We start from the raw sequence: 24847 nt of genomic DNA, 5'->3' as shown, positions 1-24847 counted from the left end.
AATCACGCAGGTCGCCTGACCATCATCAGCATCTGATGAGAGCGATCAACGGGCTCGCGCTCGATTCCTGGCGTATCATCTTCATCATACCTTTCTTTCGTTTCGCTGTTTTTAATACAGGCTGACAAATACCGACCCAATAATCCGCAGTTTGCTGGCGCTGCGCTCCCCCATCGTCTTGTTTGTGCCGTGGTCACCGTTCCGTTTGATTCGGTCTTGTAGGAACTGCAGCACGAGCGCTTCTCTGAGCCCCAGCCAACAGCAGAGGACAGCAGAGCACTCCTGCCTTTCCCATCACTGAGCAGCACTACTGCTCTTCATGTGCACGATTATTACTAAACTATTAGCCGACTTTTTGTTTTATTGCATATTGCAGTGCAATATGCTTGCTCAGATATGCTGAGTGAGGCCATTGCTTATAATGTCAAAGACACATAAATATGTTTATTTTTTATTTTGCGTTTCAGCTTTAGTAGAACAATCCTATAGGCTTACATAAATAAAACTATAAATCCACACAGTCTGAGATAATCCTATAATTCTTAATAATACATAGGCTACTACAGCAAGAGAAACAAAGCAAAAAACAAAAATAGATTTTAAAAAGTTAGGCTAAATATACACTGTATTGGTAAAACTAAAGTATAGCCTACTGATAAAACAAATCAGATAGCCTGATTACCTGGCTTTATAATTTCTAATTAGTAGGCATATACAGGGCTAGTTTCTAAAGAAAAAATAAGTTTTTGTTTGTTTTACCCAATTAAATATCTCAGTCAAAATAAATACTTTAATAGCATTCTTACAAATTTGGCTACTGTTTGAATCCACATTCAATTTTAATCTCAGAAATTCCTTATAGCTGGGTAAATACATAATTTTAAATTGCACTTCTTTATATTTTGGTGGAAGGCAAACAGAACAGAATAAAATTAATCTAATCAAGGTATAAAAATTGTATTCACAGAAGCATGGTATAGACTATTTGCCACCAAACTATATTTTTGCACTTTAAAGATAAGCTATAGGAATATAATATACTATATATATATAAACTGTAACATATCGGTGCAGTCTTAAATGCACCAAGTCATATGCCTTTGCATGCTTGCTAAAGAGATTCTAATTCTGACTAATACTCTAAAATCATAATTTATATTATAAATGCCACCTTCAAACTGTATATGAAGCTTTTGATTTTATTTTATTTTTTTGATGATGATAATGACATGCAATTAACTTACCATATAGTTCCAGTCAATACAGTATTTCACTGCTTCAAAATTCAGCTATGACGTGAACACCTGTTCACCTTTTCATGAACAGCCCACAATGGATCACTATTGTTGTTGCATAGCAACATTCTGTCATGGTGAAAATCACACTTGAATTGAATTAATTGGTTAAAAAACTTTTAAGTGAAAATTTGTGCTCTTGATATTTTAATATGTAGTAAAAGTGAAACGTGAATTTCCCTTTGGGATTAATAAAGTTAATCAAATCAAATCAAAAGCAAAACATCATTGGTATTGATTCTTAATGTTTAAATAATTGAAACAATTGAAATAATTAAAAAATAACCCATCACTGCAATTGTTTTACTGCATTTTATTCATATTGTTTCTTGATAAAATACACTTTGCTTACAAGTGCTGATTACAATTACTATTTTACATTCACCTTTATTTTACATAAAATATTTGACTTAAAACATAAAATAACACACATTGTGGAAGCCACTCTAAGTTCTGGAATACCAACACCTCCTGCACTAAGAGTCATATCATTTCAGGGTTCCTGCAGGGGAAAACATTGCCTCATTAATTAAAAATCCAAGTGTTTTGTAAAATGTCACAGGCATATAAGGTTGGCGATAGAGGCAGTGGTAAGTCATGCGTTGCCTATCAAACTCTATCAAAGGAAACGAAAGCAGTAAATAACCAACAACAGTCAAACGCTGCTGTTTAGCTCTGACAAATTAAAGCATTTTCAAGAACTGGAAGTTAACCCAAAAATCATGTTTTGTTTTTTTATTATTCAAATCAGTTATAAGGCCTGATATAAAGTCCAATGGAGGTATCACAGTTATATTCCGAGTCTCTTGTATGTTTAAATGCTGCATATGTGTAAATGAAAGCGACAGTTTGACAAAAGTCAACGAAAGCCAGTTACCTTGAAACCTCACACCCAAAGACATTCAGCACGACCCAACCACCATGCTAGTTCATTTAATTCATACAACACAAACACTATAACCTGATGGATTTTATTTTCTGTAAAAAGCTAGACTTTCAGTAATCAATAAAGTGAGCTGCAAGTTTCACACAGATATTATTAGTCAATTAACAATCCACTGTGAGGAGGACACATCAATTCATTGCAGGCAAAACTAGCCACACAAAAATATCAACAGATCACAAGGGCCCTGGTACGAAAAAATTGTGTAAAAAGTTTATGTACACCTTAGACACAGGTATACCAAAATGAGACAGCCAATATAAAGATATACTAAATACCCTGTTTCTTAAACATTTTGTAAAATGATTTGTAAATAGACTTCTTTTTATTAAAATATATTACTTAAAATATATTACTTTGCTTAACTAGACTAGACAATATGATTATCTAGTCCCCATAAATCGACTTTGGTATATTACCAAGCAAATCATATATCTAAAATTCTTTTACATTTCTATTGCCAGGAAGGCAGATGATTTAAAAAAAGCCTAATTTAGTTTTTTTTCTAACATACACAGCACTATTGGTATCAAAATGTATCTGTTTAGCAGAATTGTTTCAGGACAGAAACTGAGCCACGACATTTAATGTTAAAACATGATTATAATTGTAATGTGTCGGACAGTATTTCACAAATAAAAACCTTTAGTTATCAGAGACAATTGGATATGTTTAGGCAAGATGCTTTGTAGAAATATTTGTACATCTAAAAGAAAGCCAGTATTTACAATACTAAACAAAAAAAGTCTTCATAAAATCTCCCTTCTGAGTGTTTATCTTCATTGCTCGTATCGTTTTGCTGTTGATACTCTGCATTATTTTCCTATCCCTAAAAACTAAGGTTACACCGAGTATCTGCTATTCCAATTAGAGGCAATGTCACTTGTGTGACGTAAACAACTCAAATGATTCGACACAGGCTACTGAAATGATTAAGACCTGGTTTTGCTCCTGAGAGGGTACATTAGATTGTTTAAGAAGTGCTTTAATTCTTACAAATCATCTTTTTTTTTTAGAGCAAAGTCATTTTCTGAACATAAAAAGTGCAACCCTAAAATAAATCCTTTTTTTCTGAAGAAAATGAGATGTAAGGGACTAATGCTCTTAATTTTATAAATATTGTAAATATACAAATTATTGCCATTATCGGTATAAACCTGTTCTTACATTCTTCTCTTATGTAAAACCCACCGATCTAAGAGAAGTGGTAGCCTGTTAACATATTTGACAAAACTCCCTTCTATCCCATAAATAACTTTGAACAGTACCATATAAACCTAGTAACAAGGCAGGTTAATGTATTAGGCTTACATATTCACAGTAATTCTGCAGTAATTGGTATTTCAGTTGTGTGGTTCTTCGCTTGTGTCACAAAGGCTTAAACCAACCAACAAATAGGTTTTCAAGAAATGCAAAAGACTAAATGTTGAAGTTATCGGTTTCTAATCCAGCAAACTAGTGTGAAATATGCATACAAAATCCGAAATTTGAAGGGTGGAGGGGAATCATGATTTTTAACATCTACAAAAATATAAGTATATTCATTTCAATTTCTAAAATTATATTACAAAAATAGAACAGAAATAGAACAAGCCTAAAATATTGCCACTATTCAATAATGAGTCTTGAGTCTAAAACAAGGTGCTCAATAAATGAGAGGAAGTATTACTCGCCATTGCACGTTTTTTATACCTCATCTTCTAGCTTGTTATTTGTTTGTGCTGTAAAGAAAAACAAAGGGGCGAATTCACTAAATAGTTGCACGCTGCATTTCAGCGCAAAAGCCTGTGGCGTCTTCATTAGCATCCACAATCCAGTTTAACCAGGTGACCCATTCTTATGATTGACAAAAGAATGGGTACATATCCAGACATACAGTGTAGTCGAGCACTTTCAGCACTTTAAAGAGCCGATTCAAAGTCTGGATTGCATTAGTGCAGCCATAAACGAACAGTCTCAGTAAAGCATGCCAGATAAAGGTAGTCTGCTGCATTCGCACCAACTACTATAAGTCAAAGACTATAGAATACCCAAGACATGTCACTCATATAGTTTTGAATGGGGAAAACATGCAACGCTCAATATGGCTGCTGTATCGAACGAAGCCCCGCCTTCTGAGTAAAAGAGCCAATCGCTAATCGGTAAAGTCAGCGCATCACTGCAGCTGTCTTTAGAAGTCCTGGTTGCTATAGAAACAGTCAATGGTCTGAGACGTGTGCCTAGGACTGCGCATGCGCACTGGCTGTTCTAGCCTGAATAATACGCTTTTTATAACGCTATTTGAGCAAAATAAACAACATTTATGATACTGTTGTTATCAGATTTCATTGGTGATTTCACATATTAAATTTAATCGTAGGCTTGGCGAACAGTTTCAGAGAATTTCCCCATTCAAAGAGATAGGAGCTGCACTTGCATGCCCGAGAGGCTTTTCAAAGATGGCCGCCGAGTGACATGACTTGCCTTAAAGGGACTTTGTGTAAGTACTCATCTGATTTGCATAATTGACTGTATCGTCCACTAAAACAAAGCAGAAGGTATGTGCGAATAAACAGCACTATTAGCGGGCGCAATTCATTCTTAGTGAATTCCCCCCATACAGCTCAACAGCTTGCCTCTCAAATGACAACGGATACATGAACACTGCTGTACTGTCGTAACATTTCGGTTACCCTCACTGCAGTGATTGCTTCTTTTTGAATGAACAAGTCGCAGTTTATCCTCATGACCATTATCGTACCACCAAACACGAGACACATAGTTTGGATGGACCAATGCAGTCATCATGACAGAATGCGCCACATCCCTTGCACATAATCATGGCCTTCAGCCGACAGTAGCACTTTGATTGGACGTCCTCCATCCCAGAGGTGTCTATGAAGGCTTGCTCAGGTGAGGTCTCACCCTGACTGTTCTGATCCAGTAGGTGACTGGCAGGTATGGCAGTGACGGTGACAGAAAAAGACATCATACCTCCAGCAGCCGTTTCACCATCACCGCTGCAGGACACAGTGGGAGAAGTTGGAGTGTCAGCCATGCTGTGGTTCAGTGCATGAGGGACAGACATGCTGATAGTGCCACCATACTGAGGTCCATTATGGGCTTTCTGAGACAAGAATGTGTGTTGGTGACAGTCACCTAACTGATATGGCTCTGTTTTACCCTGTATACTGCTGCACATATCAAGCTGTGCTCTTGAGCATGATTCTTTGGTTCTAATAGAAGTGCTGTCTTCGTCTTTGCTGGACAAACAACTCAGCGATGGAGATTCAGACTTTATATCAGAGCAGGGTTGGGGTGGCAAACCATCATCTGGTTTATTTATGACACATCCCTGCTGTTCCACTTTGACCCTTGGGAAATTCGGGTGAATGGTAAGTGATTCTGTCTTCTCTTTCACACTCTCCTCTGCTTCGATTTTCTCCTTCTTCAGGTTGGCGAGGGCAGAGCCTGTGTTACTACTTAGGTGGGGCCGTTTGCTGCTCTCAGATCCTCTACCATATGTGGACACGTTGAGGAGGTAGTGCCCTGTCATAGCTGGCTTGGATACCCTTTTCCGTCCAAAGATGCCTAGATGGATATTCTGGTCATGGCTACCCTCAAGGTGACCTAACTGACAGGACTGGAATTGGGAGTTGGAGCTGGTGTTCTTCTGCTCGCATTTGTGCCTTAGTGGATGGAGCATCTGGTCCTGAGTACCAACTTTTACCAACTTGTCCACGCTTCTGACTTGCATGCCGAAAGGAACTTGGTTCCCAAGTTTGTTGGCATCTTCTTGGTTTGTTGAGCTATCGTTTTTCAACCCAGCAGTGGTGGTACCAAGATTCCCTTTATCTCTGGAAGAAATGGCCACCGATTGAACCTCCACTTTGGCTAGTGGCTTTGGGAGGATCTTTTCTAAGGGAACCTCTTTACCTTGAAGAAGCTGGGTGACCAGAGGATTATTTGCTGGGATTGAAGAGCTAGGCTTGGTGATTGACGCTCCTGAAAAAGGTGTTTGCTGTGGTCTCTGGTTTTGTGCAATTGAGACAGTCAAGTTTCCTGCCTGACACGAAGGTGCTAGCATCCCCCTAGGACTGAGGAGGTTATGCTGATCCTTGCTCGTTGGGTTCAACATACACTGAGTGGTTTGCAACCCCATTGAAGAGCGATTATCTTTTAAAAAACCCTGGCTTGCACTGAAGGCTTGTACAAGACCAGGGTCTGTGTGTCCAGTGGAACCTGAGGAAGGAGAGGTCTGTGAGAGAGTCACTGTGCCTTCAGGAGCTGGAGATCCATAGCTCAGCTTTATAGGTGACACAGATTGACTTCTGCTGCTTGCTGGTGAAAAATCTTCTGACAGGGACCGAGCTGGAGAGGGTGTTGAGGTACCTCCAACTGAGCCTGTTCCCATTGAGGAAGACGACCCGGCTGCTGCTGCTGCAGCACGCTGTGCACGTGCTAACTGGGCTTTTGCCTTGATGTCAGCTAGAGTGCGTGCACCGGTGCGACCAGGTCGAATGCTAGGGGGTGTCAATGGAACGGGAACCGGAGTCCTTGGAGATACCTGCTCAGTAGATGCAGGGGCAGAGAAAATTCTTGACACTGGGATCTGAAAAGAAAGAATTTGAGTGTTACTATGAGAGTGAAAATTCCACTGAGTGCAGCATTTAATGTCAAAAATGAATATAGTGCAGCAAAAATTAGGGCACTTTGGGTGGTTGCCTGGGCATTGCTATGTGGTTGCTAAAGGGTTCTGAGTGTTTTTAACATGCCTAGGTGATTGCTAGAGTGTTCTGGTTGTATACAAGTCTGACTGCTTAGAAAAGTAATAGCAAATCATCTCCTCAACTTACACAAAACAACATCCACACCTACATCAATCATATAGGTACTGTAGTACAAACGATAAGCAACATCATGTCTACACTAGGTTTAATCATTGTCAACAGATTAAAGGTGTATACACTGGAAACATCAAAGCAAACGTTCCAAATCCAATTACCATTCATGTCGGAAATAGCACAAATGATTCAACTGGGTTCTATGGGTTCTGATGAATCCCATTACTCTCATCTGGCGTAAACATGCAACATTGCTAAATACTTAAAGGGATAGTTCATTCAAAAATAAAAATTCTGTTATTAATCACTCTCATGACACCCTCATGTCGTCCCAATCCCATAAGACCTTTGTTCATCTTCGGAACACAAATTAAGATATGTCTGATGAAATCCGAGAGCTTTCTGACCCTGCATAGACAGCAACGCTGCTGATATGTTCAAGGCCCAGAAAGGTAGTAAGGACATTGTTAAAAAAGTCCATGTGACGTTCTATGTCAGAACGCCGGATCCTGTGTCAGCAGCACCACACACGTGCATTGGTACTCTCAGGAATGTGCAGCGAAGACCGATACGGAAGACAAGAAACTGTTGAATAAAGTCGTTATTTTCATTTTAAGTCGTAGCTTCATAAAATTAAGGTTGAACCACTGATGTCACGTTGACTATTTTAACAATGTCCTTAAAGGAACACTCCACTTTTTTTGGAAATAGGCTCATTTTACAACTCCCCAAGAGTTAAACAGTTGAGATTTAACGTTTTTTAATCCATTCAGCCGATCTCCGGGTCTGGCGGTAGCACTTTTAGCTTAGTTTAGCATAGATCATTGAATCAGATTAGACCATTAGCATTTGGTCATCAAAAATGACCAAAGAGCTTCGATAATTTTCCTATTTAAAACTTGACACTTCTGTAGTTACATTGTGTACTAAGACCAACGGAAAATGAAAAGCTGCGATTTTCTAGGCTGATATGGCTAGGAATTATTCCGGCGTAATAATCAAGGAACTTTGCTGCCGTACCATGGGTGAGAGCCCTGCACTGGCCTCAGATTTAGGCTCTAGCCCGAGACGCTCAGGCCCTAGCCCGGCCCACGTCCGACAGCTTATCAGAATTACCGGCCTGAGTCCGACCCGAGCCCGTCTTTTTTCCCCCCTTCTCCTAAAACACTTTATACTACTGTTTCGGCTATTAAAATAGTTCAGTTTCGTGTGTAATGGCAAAATTATTATATTTCGCTTTGTTTTTTTATTAAGTTAATTTAGAAAAACGTTTAGAGCATTTTTGTTAGTTAAATAGCAAATAAGTTTTTGTTTTTTTTAAAGTAACGACCAAGCGGCCAGCGGCATGAGCCGATCATAGCCTATGTTTGATCACTTTAGCCTTCTCATATCATCACGACTTGCCTAAAATAAAATCCATAGATATACTAAAACAGTTCAAGTATATAACAATGTTTAAACGTTAAACCTGCGCTATAATAATAATAATGTGCTCTAGCCTATATCTGCTTGTGCGGAGAGTGGAAGCTAAAGCACGCTCTGCAGGACATGGAGGCACCAGCGCAAACACTTGCATTTTTTTCAGTGGAAACTAATTAAAATAGCCTACGCCGTCATTTTCTTATTTTGTTTATAAAAAGGTAAGAGTAATACATCATTAGGACCTGTAAAGGGTCTACTTGTATTTGTGTGCACTCACAATACTAACAAAAGGTAGTTCTTTTATAAAACAAAGAAAACAAACATGATGCGCTTTCTGCGTCTTTAACAGGAGCGCTTCACAAAAATGAACCGAGGCTGAGCGAATACATGCCTCACAGACATGATAAATATATCTATAGAAAGCTTTAAATTATTACTTAATGAAATAAAAAGATACGAAAACAAAAACTCTTTTATTATAATCTTAATCATAATCAATAAAGATGCATTTCTCTCTAAAGTCGCGTCTAATGAGGAGACGGCGAGTCAGGATCAGCAACTTCATCCTTGCGACACAGACTCAGAAAACATTAGTTTATTAGTAAATAATTCAAATATCTCCTTACTATTTCCCGCAGACACATTCATGGTTATGTTTGCTGGGGTTTTTCAGCAAGCTTTAGCCTATTGCGCGCATTTGAACACAGAACTATTCAGCTGCGCTGAAGTCACCTGCTGCGGGACTCTAAACACCATCGAGCTGCTCTCAGTCGCGGCACGGTCTCCTGTTGTTTCCACCAGTGCGGCAATTTTTTTCATCACTAATCGATGGATGTCTACAAAATAAAAATAAGGAGAAAACCAAAAGGCCCGAGGCCCGGCCCGCGTCTGAACTATGATGTGGAAATTAGCCCGAAGCCCAGCTCTAGAGGCGTAAAAAAGTCGGGCTGAAATGCAGGGCTCTACCATGGGTGCAGCAGGCGCAATGATATTACGCAGCTCCTGAAAGTAGTCCCCAGCTATATCATAGGCTACATTCAGGCGCTGCGTAATATCATTGCGCCTTCTGCACTCATGGTACGACAGCAAAGCTCCTTGATTATTACGCCGGAACGAGAGTATAGTTCCTAGCCATATCGGACTAGAAAATCACAACTTTTCATTTTCTGTCGGTTTTAATACACAATGTAACTGCAGAAGAGTCAATCTTTAAATAGGAAAATTATCGAAACTCTTTGGTCATTTTTGAGCGAGATACTAATGGTCTAATCCGATTCAATGATCTATGCTCAGCTAAGCTAAAAGTGCTTCCCACCAGACCCAGAGATTGGCTGAATGGATTCAAAAACGGTAAAACTCAACTGTTTAACTCTTGGGGAGTTGTAAAATGAGCCTATTTCCAAAAAAGGTGGAGTGTTCCTTTAATACCTTTCTGAGCCTTAAATGGGGTAGTTGCTTTCTGGTTTCATCAAAATATCTTAATTTTTGTTCTGAAGATGAACAAAGGTCTTACAGGTTTGAAACAACATGAAAGTGAGTAATTAATGACAGAACTTAGATTTTTGGGTGAACTATTAATTTGTTGTGCGGATCACTTCACTGTGGCGACCCCTGATAAAGGGAGCAAGCCGAAAGGTAGAGAGAGAGAGAGAAGGTGAACTGTTCATTTAAGGCTAGCGGTTTGTTCAAATGAAAGAAACCTAAAACTTACTTTGAGAGGAGGTACTCTTTGTTCTGCTTTTTGTTTAGCAGTCACTGTGGATGAAGCTTCTGATGAAGTGACACGGGGCTTCTTCTCTTTTCTGAGCTCTGTATCCTGTTCACTAGAGACTTTTCTTTTTAGAGGCTCAGATGTGACAGCAGTTACTGGAGATCCAGCCTTATTCCTTTCCATTACCGTTTGTCCAACCTCACCATCGATACTTTCATCTTTAGGGGTGTGTGTCTCGTTTCCTTTCAAACAGGTGACCACTGCTTCCAAAGGAGATGCTGGGGTTTTACATGTGATCTCATTTTCCAGTGCTTTTTCACTGTCAGGTTTGGGCTCCACTGCTTTTTGAACAGAGGAGTCCAGAATCAGTTCTTCCTGTGCATCCTTACTCGTGCCTAAGGGTAAATGTGATTGCTCTGGAGCAGGAGGTTTGACCGGCTCTTCAATCGAGACATGTCTTACTGTTGATTTCACATCTCTGGATCTCAACTCCATGTGGATGACCTCTGTCACCTGGTTTACCCTCTGAGACTCTTTGACAGCCTCTGGCTTTTCTGATAAGACCGAGCTTTTAGCTGGTTCAGGAACACTCCTATCCTCTGTCAGCTCTCTGGATTCCTCTATACTCAGTCCAGATCTGAAATTAAAAGCAAGAAGAGACAGAATATTACGTAAAAAGGACCTCAAAAACAATAGTGATATAATAATCTAGTGACCCACAAACAGGGCATGCAATCCTGCTCCTGGAGGGCCACATTATGCTACAGTTTAGCTTCAGCCCTAATTAAGCAAACCTAAACCAGCTAATCAATGTGTTGGAGCTAAACTCTGCAAAAAAGTGTCCCTCCAGAATAGGACACCCCTGAACTCGACCATACTGTCTGATTTTCTTTTTCAGTATTTCCATAAGGCTTGGTGGCTGACTTACTGTTCACCATAGTAGCTCTCAAAGAAATGCTCCTTCCAAAGCTCCACTTTCTTTTCCTTCTCGATTTCTTGCCGCATTCTCAGTCTCAGCTCTGGTGTGAACTCACCTGAGAAAACAGCCTTACATAAGTCACACAAATATTGAAGATAAATTTATATATATAGCACACCAAGTAACTTTTTTTCCTCTGCAAAATGTTTACTCTAAAAGAATTTTACTTTTTCATAGAAATGTATAGTTCTTTTGAAAAATGTTTAAGATAAGGTCAATTCAAATGACTCTTGTAATATTGGAAGCTTAGAAAAATCTGTATTTTTTTCTACAGGACCTTGCCTCCTCATGGCGGCTACCACATTGAGATCACATGATCTGCCAAATACTTTTCATTTCATTTCTGTAGCCCCTGTATTATTGGACACTTTCGGTTGCAGAATAAACTGGGTGACAAGTACACCTCCACAAAGAGTGTGTCTATATACTTTTACAGTATATTTGCTTCTGTGTTATGTTGCATCCACACTGATATTTTCACCTAAATTTCAATAACCAAAGCTGTTCAAGAGCAATGCCACCAAAGCAAAATTACATTGTGCACATTTAAGCTTTTAAAATGATTTACTTTTAAATCATTGAGGACAACAACTGACCCTCTGACAACCTCTCCTTCCAAGACTGTGCTGCTGATGTGAAGAATTCATTGTTCAAGGCAGAGCTGGTCACCTTCAGTGCACCATCCATACTAGCCTGCGAAGTATCATCAATAACAATCAGAGATTCATGATCCACAAAATCATACTGTGTGTTCAACACCGCAGGGCTCTTTTGTGTTACGCTACCTGCTGGTCAACCTCTGGCAGCATCTTAAGAAGCTTCTGTTGACACTCCATAGGCAGCATTGAGAATGTGTGCTTGTTGATGAGCGCTCGCAGGTTGGTGTTGACAAGGATGGAATCTGGAGTCTCAACATCTATCTCACACTTGGTACGCCTCAGTTGTCCTGAAAATCCAAGACGGGGGATCAGTTACGGCATCTCACGTGCCGACAGGAATTACAGTGTCTGTGATTATACTCACTGGCACTGAGCCTACTGGTGCGCTGAGACACCTTCCGGGCACCAGTCGTGTGGCACACATCTGCTTTGACGGAGGAGGATGAGCTGGAGGTAGAGTTCTGTGGACTGGCAGGGCAGCGCTCTGTCTGTTTCAGCTCCCAGGCTAGAGCAAACAGAGACATGCTGTTTAATATTCATTTTGTATTTATATGAATATGAAGTGGAGGTCAAAAATTCAATTGGACTCAACTAAAGAGCAGGCTTTAATTTGAGTAAAATTCATATTGAAAAAAACTGTAACATCAAATACTGTGTATGTACAGGATTTGGAGGAGTCGTGAGCCATGTCTTTGACAGTCTTGAGGAGCAGTCGTGGGCTGGAGGCGTTGGGGATTCCACATTGCCGCCGTTGATTCCTTTGCTGCTGCTGTTTCAGTGCCTATAAATGAAGTATGACAAAAAATGAGAATGTCTATAAACCCACAGCTTACATAACATACAGTCAGGTCCATAAATATTGGGACATCGACAAAATTCTAAACATTTTGGCTCTATACACCACCACAATGGATTTCAAATGAAACGAACAAGATGTGCTTTAACTGCAGACTGTCAGCTTTAATTTGAGGATATTTACATCCAAATCAGGTGAACGGTGTAGGAATTACAACTGTTTGCATATGTGCCTCCCACTTGTTAAGGGACCAAAAGTAATGGGACAGAATAATAATCATGAATCAAACTTTCACTTTTTAATACTTGTTGCAAATCCTTTGCAGTCAATTACAGCCTTAAGTCTGGAATGCATAGACATCACCAGACGCTGGGTTTCATCCCTGGTGATGCTCTGCCAGGCCTCTACTACAACCGTCTTCAGTTCCTGCTTGTTCTTGGGGCATTTTCCCTTCAGTTTTGTCTTCAGCAAGTGAAATGCATGCTCAATCGGATTCAGGTCAGGTGATTGACTTGCCCATTGCATAACAGTCCACTTCTTTCCCTTCAAAAACTCTTTGGTTGCTTTTGCAGTATGCTTTGGGTCATTGTCCATCTGCACTGTGAAGCGCCGCCCAGTGAGTTCTGAAGCATTTGGCTGAATATGAGCAGATAATATTGCCCGAAACACTTCAGAATTCATCCTGCTGCTTTTGTCAGAAGTCACATCATCAATAAATACAAGAGAACCAGTTCCACTGGCAGCCATACATGCCCACGCCATGACACTACCACCACCATGCTTCACTGATGAGGTGGTATGCTTAGGATCATGAGCAGTTCCTTTCCTTCTCCATACTCCTCTCTTCCCATCACTCTGGTATAAGTTGATCTTGGTCTCATCAGTCCATAGGATGTTGTTCCAGAACTGTGAAGGCTTTTTTAGATGTCGTTTGGCAAACTCTAATCTGGCCTTCCTGTTTTTGAGGCTCACCAATGGTTTACATCTTGTGGTGAACCCTCTGTATTCACTCTGGTGAAATCTTCTCTTGATTGTTGACTTTGACACACATACACCTACCTCCTGGAGAGTGTTCTTGATCTGGCCAACTGTTGTGAAGGGTGTTTTCTTCACCAGGGAAAGAATTCTTCGGTCATCCACCACAGTTGTTTTCCGTGGTCTTCCGGGTCTTTTGGTGTTGCTGAGCTCACCGGTGCGTTCCTTCTTTTTAAGAATGTTCCAAACAGTTGTTTTGGCCACGCCTAATGTTTTTGCTATCTCTCTGATGGGTTTGTTTTGTTTTTCAGCCTAATGATGGCTTGCTTCACTGATAGTGACAGCTCTTTGGATCTCATCTTGACAGTTGACAGCAACAGATTCCAAATGCAAATAGCACACTTGAAATTAACTCTGGACCTTTTATCTGCTCATTGTAATTGGGATAGTGAGGGAATAACACACACCTGGCCATGGAACAGCTGAGAAGCCAATTGTCCCATTACTTTTGGTCCCTTAACAAGTGGGAGGCACATATGCAAACTGTTGTTTGCAGTTTGCAGTTAAAGCACATCTTGTTCGTTTCATTTGAAATCCATTGTGGTGGTGTATAGAGCCAAAAATGTTCGAATTGTGTTGATGTCCCAATATTTATGGACCTGACTGTACGTTGCTGCTGTGTTGCAAATAGAGAGCACAGGGGGTCTCAATTGCTCAAGGTTAAAACCAGCCAACAGTGGTTAATATCACAGCAGGTCAGGGCGGTATGACGCTGTATATTGTGCAACAGCAGAAATGTGTAATTCAATAATGATCTTAACATACCATGGTAGATATGTCCATGTGGTATCAGTAATGCTTCAAGGGAGGGTTCACCCAAAAATGAAACACAAATTAAGATATTTTTGATGAATTCAGAGAGCTTTCTGACCCTTCACAGACAGCAACGAAACTGACACACACTTCAAGGCTCAAAAACGTAGCAAGGACATCGTTAAAATAGTCCATGTGACATCAGTGGTTCAACCTGAATTTTATGAAGCTATGAGAATACTTTTTGTACACAAAGAAAACAAAAATAATGACTTTATTCAACATTTTTTTTCTCTTCAGTATCATTCTTTGACACACTTTCCCAACAGTATCACAACACACTTCCTTTACTACCTCTCTGTGCCTTGAACGAGGTAGCTCCATTGCTGTCTATGCAGGGTCAGAAATAACCCTGGGTCAAAAATATCTTAATTTGTGTTCCAAAGATGAACGAAGGTCTTGCAAGTTTGGAACGGCATGAGGGTGAGTAATTAATGACAGAATTATAATTTTTGGGTGAATTATCCCTTGAAGCATTACTGATACCACATGGATATATCTACCATGGTACACTAAAACATTCTGGGTTAAATACAACGTAGCGCTGGGTAAAATATGGACGAACCCAGCGGTTGGGTTAAACATTTAACCCAACTTTTGGTTGAAAACAACCCAGCATGTGTTCTGTCCAATATTTAGCCAGCACTGGGTTGTATTTAACGCAGCATTTTTTAGAGTGTATTTTTAAAATTAATTAAAGTAAAGTAAAGTAAAGTCGTGACGTATTGTCAAGTATGGTGACCCATACTCGAAATTGGTGCTCTGCGTTTAACCCATCCAAGTGCACACACACAGCAGTGAGTAGTGAACAAATGCACACACACACACACACACACACACACACCCGGAGCAGTGGGCAGCCATTTATGCTGCGGCGCCCGGGGAGCAGTTGGGGGTTCGGTGCCTTGCTCAAGGGCACCTCAGTCGTGGTATTGAGGGTGGAGAGAGCGCTGGACATTCACTCCCCCCACCTACAATTCCTGCCGGCCGGGGACTCGAACTCGCAACCTTTTGATTACGAGTCCAATTCTCTAACCATTAGGCCACGACTTCCCCACAATTCCCCGCTTCCCCACTTCCCCACAGTTATTCAGTAATTATTATTTATAACCTAATAAATAAGCAGAAATAACAACTGAAAGTGGCAGTACCTGTTTGAGGGCCTTCTTGCTGTGTTTCTGTGATGGGGATATGAGTTTGCTGCTGGAGACTGACGGAGATGAACAGCGAGACTGTGGGGAGGATGGCTGAGATTGCCGTTTTGCTGGCACTGAGAATGATAGGAAAGCTATATATATTAGTTGAATGTTTGCACATCAATACCACACACACAACTGAACCAGCATATGCATAATTTTACTCCATGACAATTCATGGACATTTTAATACAGATACACAATCATTTTTCAAATACATTGAAAAGAAAAGTACCTGATTAGTGCAGTCTATATTCTGAAATGTTAAAAAAATTAAATATTTAAAAGAAAAACATTAAAAGCATTTTTGGTTTCTTAGTGTGTTTATAAATAAAGTAATTTGCACCTGGAATCTTGTTCTGGAAATTATGTTGCTATTATGTTGTTCCATGACAACCATAAATTCATAAACACACTTTTTAAACTTTGCTTTGTGGCATATTTAAATCTGCAGAATTCACAACAAATGTTCGAGTCCACAAGGCATAAAAACACATTTATATATTTAGCAAATGTAATATGTAGTGGCAACACAACTAAAAACAACCATGTACTGAGATCAGTACCTAAACCCTAAAAATGAAAACACAATGTGCTTCACTGTAATATTACTTTACAGTCATTCAAGCATATTTTTAAAGAATGGCTTTTTTTTAAAAGACGAACACTTGATAAAACTAACTCCCAAAAATAACATGCTGCTAAAGCAATAATTATTTCCTGGTTTTTGCAGAGTTAGTTTCTTTTTCTCCGACACGATAACCTTCATTTTCTCAATCCACAGCTTCAAAGTTTCACCAGGATATTTAGATGAAAGTCTTACTTACAGTTCTTGGTTCTGGATGAATTCACTCTGTTAGAGTGCATTACTCTCAAATACTAAGTTTCTGCAAGATGAATTGAGGTAAAACCTATATTTGTTCAGTTAGCTTCGTACTACTCTCTCATATATTTGAGGAAGTGGTATATATATAAAAAAAAAAAAAAAAAAAAAAGAGTAGAATTTCCTGTTTAAAGGGTGTTTTACATTCAAAGAATATTTTGACTTGAACGCGACAAACCTGAATGTGAGGTCATTTATACACATCAGCGTATGAGTTACACATTCATGGTTCAGAATGTTCTCTACATACTCCATCTTACAACAGATGTCATGACATCTAAGAGTGATTTGATTAACTACAATTTAAAATTTCTTCAAATCTTTATTATTACTTATACTTTAGCCACCTGCTGTGACCTGCTTAAGCTTCACCCGCTAAAAAACTTTTGGAGAAACCTTAAAAAAAACGTTCTCTCAAACAACTATGAGATATTTCAATAGGCACAGTCATAACAAACAGCCATCAATTATACTTGAATTAAACTGTATTTTATAGTTGTTTAATTATAAAAGGCAATGGCCTTTTCTTTTTGTCTTTGTTTCTAACCTGCTTTTCCAGTTCAGTATGTAAGCTGTAGAGCATTAATTTTTTTATATATTTGTAAATAAATATTTAACTGTACACTGCCGTTCAAAAGTTTGGGGTCAGCAATGTTTTTGTTTTTTTTAAAAGATGTGGATACTTTTTCAGCAAGGATGCATTTTTATTCGGTAAACACATGTATAATGTTACGAAACATTATTTTTTAAATAAATGCTGTTCTTTTGAACTTCATTTATCAAAGCATCCTGACAAAAATGCATGGTTTTCACAAAATATTATGCAGCGCAACTGTTTTTAACATAAATATACATAAATAATAAGAAATGTTTTTTAAGCAGTGAATCAGCGAATGATTTCTGAAGGATCACTGAAGACTGGACTAAAGATGCTGAAAATTCAGTTTTGCTATCTCAAAAAACAAAAGTTACATTTGAAAGTATATTAAAATAGAAAACTATTCATTATAATTGTTAAATTATTTCACAGTGTTACCTTTTTACTGTATTTTTGCACAAAAAAGAACTTATTCACAACTTACCAATCCCAAACATTTGAATGGTAGAGTATAATGCATTTTAAGTAAGAAATTATATGTTAAATGTTAAAATCCCAGTTTAATATACAGACACAAGCTGTCTGTATGTTAATTCCCCCCAGAAGTAGAAGTAGCACTCAATTTCATTAATTTCATTGCTCTGATGCAGTGGTTCAAGACAGGTGGAATGTTCAGGAAACCTGTTTGAAAATTACAATTAATTCTGCAGTTCTATTTGGTGACACAAGGGGTGCAAAAATGACACACTCCAGCTCTAATCATAGCTATATTTGTAATTCATAAAATGTTGTACCTCTCCTCTTCCACCTTCCTCTGCGTCCATCTTTGCTGTAGGTAGTGTTGCTGGTATTTTCTGTGCATCGGGTATCAGACATGTTATCACTGCTGTCCTCTGAAGCATCTTCTGACAGTTCCTTCACTACGTCTCCAATGTCCTTCTGCACGCATATTACAAACACAGACCATACACATCACATGCCCAACACTAATTTCCATTAAAACAGCTCATTTGAATCTGATCAAACAGTTAATGTTAATTAATACATTTAATAGATCACTGGGAGAATTGTGGCCTGTTAGGCGGACATTAATAGAGCATTAATTATAATAGTGGTTGGGTAAATATTCATGTCAGTCAGCAGAACTGTATGAACAAACCAAAGCAATAGAAACCATGCATTTATATTTACTTTTCATTCATGGTAGACATGTTAGCAGCAGTATATAGTGAATTAGTGGGTGTTTATTTTTTCAGCTGCGTTGGTTCTGGAAGCATTTTTTTCCACTCATTTTTCCCATAAGGATTTAGAAAAATGCTCTGTTAAAGTGTTATAAGCTATAAAACAAGCAAACCATCTATGAGATGAACTACAACACTACTACTATTATTTGAAGCAAAAAGTATTTGAAAGTCCAAAAAAAAAAAAAAAAAACCTAACAACTTTAGTGAATTAAAAAAGTACAATCCCAAGAAATATTACAAATGACAAAATCAAATTAAAAACAATGGTGAAATATGCAATAAATCATATTAAATGGTTGATTACCCATATAGAAACAATACATTTTTTGTTTTAAGATAAACATAAGCAGAAATAATAAACAAACGTATATAGAGTAATAACCTTGGAGCTCATAACAGCTCTGTCTTTAAAGGTCTACAATTGTACTGTTAAAAATCACTGTACTTCCAGAACCCAACTGCTGCACTCAGTGCATCTTCTGAAAATCCAATATATGATTTTAGTGATGCTAACACCACGTTGAGCTACAGGAATTGTGCTCAGGTAAGAAACATTTATTTTGTGAGAGTGGTTAAAGGGGTCATATGATCTGATTTCAAGTTTTCCTTTCTCTTTGGACTGTTCCAAGCTATTCGTGCATAGATGAGATCCCTGAAGTTGCAAAGACTAAAGTCTCAAAACCAGAGATATTTTACATAAAAGTTAAGACTCTGCAACGTCCTCCTAAAACGGCTCATTTAAACACGCCCCACGTCTACATCACTGTGTGGGAAGATTTGCATAACACCGCCCAAATGTATACGAAATGAAAGAAGACAGATCTATTATTCTCGCTGTAGTACTGTTGCTGCCGCCGGTGTCATGTCCTGGAGACGCTGTGTTTCGTTGTGAAAGTGAAAGTACTTTCTTTGATCTTCCAAAAGAGGACACAACTAGAAATCAGTGGTTAAGTTGTATTTACAACACTGTTCCAGAACAGTTCAACGCAAATATTAGAGTGTGTGCAGCGCATTTTACGGAGGACTATTTCCTGAACCTGGAAGAGAGTAACGTTAGCCTACAATGCTGGCTTGCACAAAGGCTGTTTCTATAAAGTGGGGCAATTCCAACTTTTCAGGGACAGTCTGACGTTTCTGACTCACAGCCTGTAAGTACGTTTCTGCCACTGACGATTCAAACGTGAGTTTTGAGCAGTGTAGAGTAGTGCTTGTTGTTTGTCGTTTCTCAGATCACAAATGCAGACATGGTAATGTAAAAAAGACAGTATAATGAACAAAGAGACAGTATAAGTCATTATAATCAGTAATTATGTCCCCGCTGGATGCAACATTTATAATCGGCTCTTAATGGGTTTTATTGTTTTTGTGTCGTGGCGCTGGGGCACGGCATCACAATACAGTGAGGGGCGTAACATTTCCGTTACACGCTTGAGGTATTTGGCCAATCACAACACACTGGATAGCTGGCCAATCAGAGCACGCCTCGCTTCTCAGAACGATGAGCTTTGTAAAAATAATGTGTTTTTTTTTTTACCTTAAACCATATAAACACATTGCATTACACCAAATACACACAATAATGTTCTTTTTAGCAACGTCATATGACCGCTTTAAGTATGTTTACCTTCAGTGTATAGACTCCCATTCTGCCAGGGACCTTGTAGAAGATCCCTTCCTCTCCACGTGAGTTTGTATGGAGCATGGCATTGAGACAGGCAAGAGGCGACGTTCCACTAAAAAAAAAACAAAAAAAAAACAGCTGATTAAATCAATCACCGTTTTCACACAACTGAAAAGCTGCAACAAAGATCACAGTTCAGTGGTTGATTTCCAGGTGTGTCAATATAAATTTAAATAAAGTAAAATGATTTTATGTAAAAATACTGAAAACATGCTACATTGGCATAACAAACATGATCTTGGCATAACAAAAACATATTAAAGCGTTATTTGCGGTGTCTTCCATTTCTAACTGTGCAGCACAATGCAAAATACTACAAACATTTATATATATAATATTTTAATATACATCCTTTACTACCTACTGAGGAGAAATTGTCAAGGCACATATTATACACAGACATTAAAATTCAGTACTTTAAGACAATCTTTCAAAGAAAATATAAAGTAAATGTAAAGTCAAAAATAAATAACTAACTGCAGTAAATTGTAGTTTGTATGTGAAAGGAAGCTCTAGTTTTTTTGTATTATTTATATACTATTATAGTTGTTTTAATAATACTTTTACAAATATTTTCAACTAGCTATTATTTTTATATTTCCAGTTAAAATTTTAGTTATTCTGTTCTGTGCTATTGTCATTTTATTAGATTTTTGTTTTTTTTTACTATTTAGGTTAAATATGTTTTTATTTTTATTCAGTTTTGGTTTAATTTAGACAGTTTGATTTTAGTTTTTACTTGCAGTTAATGTTGTTAATGCAACATTTTTAATTTTCAGTTTTTCATCCAATTTATATTTGATCTTATTTCATATCAGCTTTATTTCAAGGAACAAAAGTGAGTTATATTTTCTATATTTAGTTTTGTACTATTTGTCTGCTCAAGAAAACTACTGATTAGTTTTAGTCTACAGTATTTAAAAAAAAAGAATCGCAATGATAATAAAACAGGCTTAAGGAGGTTAAATTTATTTAATATAGCTATTATGTAGCATCTTCAACAGAGCAAATCTGGCAGAAGCACAACAAGTCACTCGCCATTTCTGAGGACAAGCACTATGGTCAAAGCCACGGCCATAAGGTCCTCGCTCTAGGGAGTCCCTTTGCATGCTGTGTCAACTGGGGATATGTTAATAACATGCATAGGGATTGGCTAATGGATTTAAGTTAGTTGGAGGGGAGGATGTACTACTGTATAATCTTACCTTCTGGAAGACAGAGAAATGAAACAAAAAAAGAGATATGTAAAAGAGATAAATTAGATATGTGGCCACATAAAAAACATAATAAATAAATTTAAAAAATGTATATGATGTGGTACAGTTCTAGGGTTAACCTGCGCAATCTGTAGTAATGTGTGTGTGATAAAGAAATTGCTATTTTAATTAAAAAAAACAAATACTCTGTAAAATGACCTCACCTTATCTCCTTAAGCCTTTCTCTCTGAATCACTTGCAGGATCTCTTTATGACTCATCGGTGTGTTGGGGTACTTCTCAAGCACCTGTGAACAGTATTACAGAAACAAGAGAACAATTCAGCAGTGACTCACAGTGACTCAACCGCAGAGTAAGAATGAATTCGATCTGATGGTCAGTTAAAAAGGAGGTTTGGTTAAACAGTAATGACTTCGAATTCTATCATTAGTTGACCTCAACGAAGCAGACAACCCTCTCTGTGAAACTGACCTACTTCTGATTGGGTCAGAGAAACATGTTCGTTTGGGTGAGAGAGTTCCATTCAAAAGCGTTCGTGTTTCGAGAGTTTGGGAAATGGAAACGGACTCCAGACATTCCGAGTGTTCTGTGGCTTTTATCCACACATGAAGTCAGCTGCTGGATGGAGGCCCAAGAGCTGCTTCACCCCTGCTGTGTCACACTGATGATGATCTCACGTCCTGCATTCATTTCAGTCATCCTTTACTTTGGTCAGGAAAGCACATTTATTCATCCATGCATTTGCTTACATGAAACCCAGTTTCTTAGACACATACAGTGGCACCACAATGTATCTGAACACCCATGTTATTTTATTATCATTGATGTACTACTATAGATTTAATTTTTTATGTTTTTTTCAAATAATGACTTTTTATGGTTTTAGTTATAGTTAGCAATGGTAACCCTGCTGGACACTTCAGTCACTCTTACAAATCTATGAATTTCACCATCTGCAATTAAATGATGTCAGACCTTTTCTCAGAAACAACTTTTAATTTCTGAGACATTTTTGCACAGCAGGTAGATGTATGAAGCCATGCTTTTTAAATAGGGTTTGATATTTGTTATTCAATGCAAAGACATGCATTTTAGGGACATTTTGTGGCCACTGTATTGAGTTTTATTATAGTACAGTGTATTATAATATGTAAGAAATAGCAGGTAAAGGCAAAACGCTACCGTGATACACCTGCACACCTGTACTTTTGCAATAAGCCTCTTTTTTGTACACAATATAGATCAGTTTGAATGGAAAAATGCCCAACAATGACAGCTATTAGTCTGTGTGCTTTATTTTTTACTAATAATGGAAGATCTGACTAATTTCCTCAAATTAGTTATCCGAGCAGTTCCTTAAAAAAATATTTAAAAAACTGTTTCAGAGGTTCTTTATGTTGTAAAGCTTTTGTGGGCTCATACTTTTTTTTTCAACTGAAGCTATGATGAAATGGAAGTAGCAACAGATCTTTTGCTCTGTATTGTGATTTCCGTCTGAGTGCAATGGATTACTGAAATGGAAAAACCAAGTGGGCTCTTGGTTCTATGCATCGGTTATTGATTGTATGTTGAGATGTAGGTGCTGCACTCAAAAGTGGAGAGAGAGGAATACTTAAATTTTTGTGTTTACACAACAACATACTAAAAACTGAAAAGATTTCCTTTGTGTTTTTTTAAAGTTTTGTGTACAGATGACAGCGTTGTCAAAAAGATCCCCATTCATGAGAACTAAGCCAGACTAGAAGTTAGCGATGCCAAGTTGTAAATAAACACTACACACCTGCACACACACCTGTAAACTGAACACACAATACGCATGCGAAGGACGTTACCATTTTTATAAATTTGCATTTTTGTAGTTTAGACTGAAATGATAAGAGTAGGCCTATCCTTTTTAAACACCGTTTGATTTTTCAGGCCCTAAACTGCCATCTTTGTGAAATTGAACAGCCAAAACGCATACAACTTTTTCCATTTTTAGTTGAAAACTATGTTGAGTAAATGCCCCTAAATGATTGTAGGTCTATCGTTGGTTTTTTTGTATCTACTGTTGGTTGGTACTCTGTTATATTGTATATTTATTTGTTGATTAATAATAATAAAAAAGAACAGCGAGTTATTACATTTGGATTGCACAAGGTCAAAATTTAACATATGCATGGATCAACTGTTCACAATGAGAACATTATGCATTTATAAAACAGATATTAGCTTATCTACTGTAATCTTCCAAGTTTAACACACTCCAAACCTGTTATAACGTAGCCTGCTCTTTTAACTTTCTTTAATTGCGAAATAGACTTGTGTGGGTGAGCTGATCACTTTTAAAGTTAGACAGGTCCAAAAATGTTTGATGGAAGACAATTCGCATTCGTGGTTAACCAATTCATGAAAAGATCCGACTGAAGATCAGTTCACAAATCGGACTTATCAGGTGCATAAGCAGAAGCTGCAAATAAACGTGGAGCTTTAGTTTGAAGACACTTATCTTCTTTAGACATACACTGTTCAGTTACAGTGTGTCAACTTAGTATGTCGCATATTACAGCCTGGGTCTAAAGTTATATTCAACAGCGATGCGGAAAGTTCCGCTAATTCAAGAAATCATACAAAAACACTGACGTCCATATGTAAACAAGCTCGCGTCAAACATACTCAAGCGAGCGATGATTATGGTCTTTTACAGCAGAAAACACAGACGAATTCAAAAGTACAGTAATATTGCTGTGTCGTCGAGAGGTTAATGACATTACTGCGTTGTTTATGCGGGTTTAGGTGAGCTAAGCTAACTGGCTAACCAGCGAAGTGTCACTAGTATTTAAGCGCGCTAAGCTGCCTCGCCTGAGCTAGCAACTGACACGAACATCATGCTACAGACGCTTCATGAATTCACTTCCCGGATCAAAAGTTCCCAAATGGTACGTAATTGTGAAGAAAATCATTTAATGCATGTGTTATGCCACGCTTGGGCAGTGTATGGATCTAAATGCACTTTAACAACACCAACAGAAACCAGGCCCCGAAATGCATACGCAATACTTCGCGTCCACCAGCGGGTCATGAACTCATAAACACAGTTGTACAAGAGTGGAAGCACAAGGCGAAAACAAGCTAAACAAATGCTCAAGAAGTCTTCGGTGTTACCGTTTTGGCGGCCTCTGCCCACGTCCTCCCCTTTTTCTTCTTCTGTCTTTCCCTCATGTCTGCGGTCGGTCCGCAAAATCGACCTGGGTGCTGTAGAAAGTGTTGATGTTGCTTTAGTTACCGTGCAAGACCTGCCATCTCTGCCATATTGGGCTTTACTGTAAGAGACTAATCACGTGACCCTCTTGGAAACGTCATCTTACTGTACAGCTAGGGGAAACCACCCACCTAAGGCTTGTCTCTTTCTATTGTTTCCTTTGTATAAACGTTTCAAACTCCAAAATAGATACACATGCTTACTCATAGTATCAATTTAAAGTGTTTATACCGGTCAGATGACAAGCAATGCATTTAACAGATGCTATTTATAATCGTGGACTTAAAACAAGAGCTTTACTTTCACAAGCTA

The 24847-nt window shown here is 38.3% G+C and overlaps 2 protein-coding genes across 4 annotated transcripts in view; both read right to left on the bottom strand.

Moving 5' to 3' along the window:
• Positions 1–24847, bottom strand: part of LOC306850608 (dihydropyrimidinase-related protein 5-like) — a 618334-nt gene that overhangs the window by 141744 nt on the left and 451743 nt on the right. The window lies entirely within an intron of this gene.
• On the bottom strand, positions 1607–24612 carry LOC306849949 (putative Polycomb group protein ASXL2). 3 transcript variants are annotated; one of them, XM_079385339.1, is made up of 12 exons: positions 24439–24612; positions 21499–21581; positions 20022–20130; positions 17948–18092; positions 15628–15746; positions 12496–12613; positions 12197–12337; positions 11959–12119; positions 11770–11866; positions 11123–11228; positions 10195–10831; positions 1607–6829 (listed from the first exon to the last, which is right to left on the bottom strand). In XM_079385339.1, the coding sequence occupies exons 1-12, from the start codon at positions 24493–24495 to the stop codon at positions 4970–4972; spliced, it is 3633 nt and encodes a 1210-aa protein (XP_079241465.1). In that variant the 5' UTR covers positions 24496–24612; the 3' UTR covers positions 1607–4969. The 3 variants fall into 3 exon arrangements, with proteins under 3 accessions (XP_079241465.1, XP_079241467.1, XP_079241466.1); XM_079385341.1 differs by lacking the exons at positions 17948–18092; positions 20022–20130; positions 21499–21581; positions 24439–24612 and adding exons at positions 15908–15928; positions 16500–16608; XM_079385340.1 differs by lacking the exons at positions 17948–18092; positions 20022–20130; positions 21499–21581; positions 24439–24612 and adding an exon at positions 16471–16641.

This window comes from Barbus barbus (genome assembly GCF_936440315.1).
Source record: "Barbus barbus genome assembly, chromosome: 30".
NCBI classification, from domain to species: Eukaryota; Metazoa; Chordata; class Actinopteri; order Cypriniformes; family Cyprinidae; genus Barbus; species Barbus barbus.
This window is presented reverse-complemented; position numbering and strand designations above follow the sequence as displayed.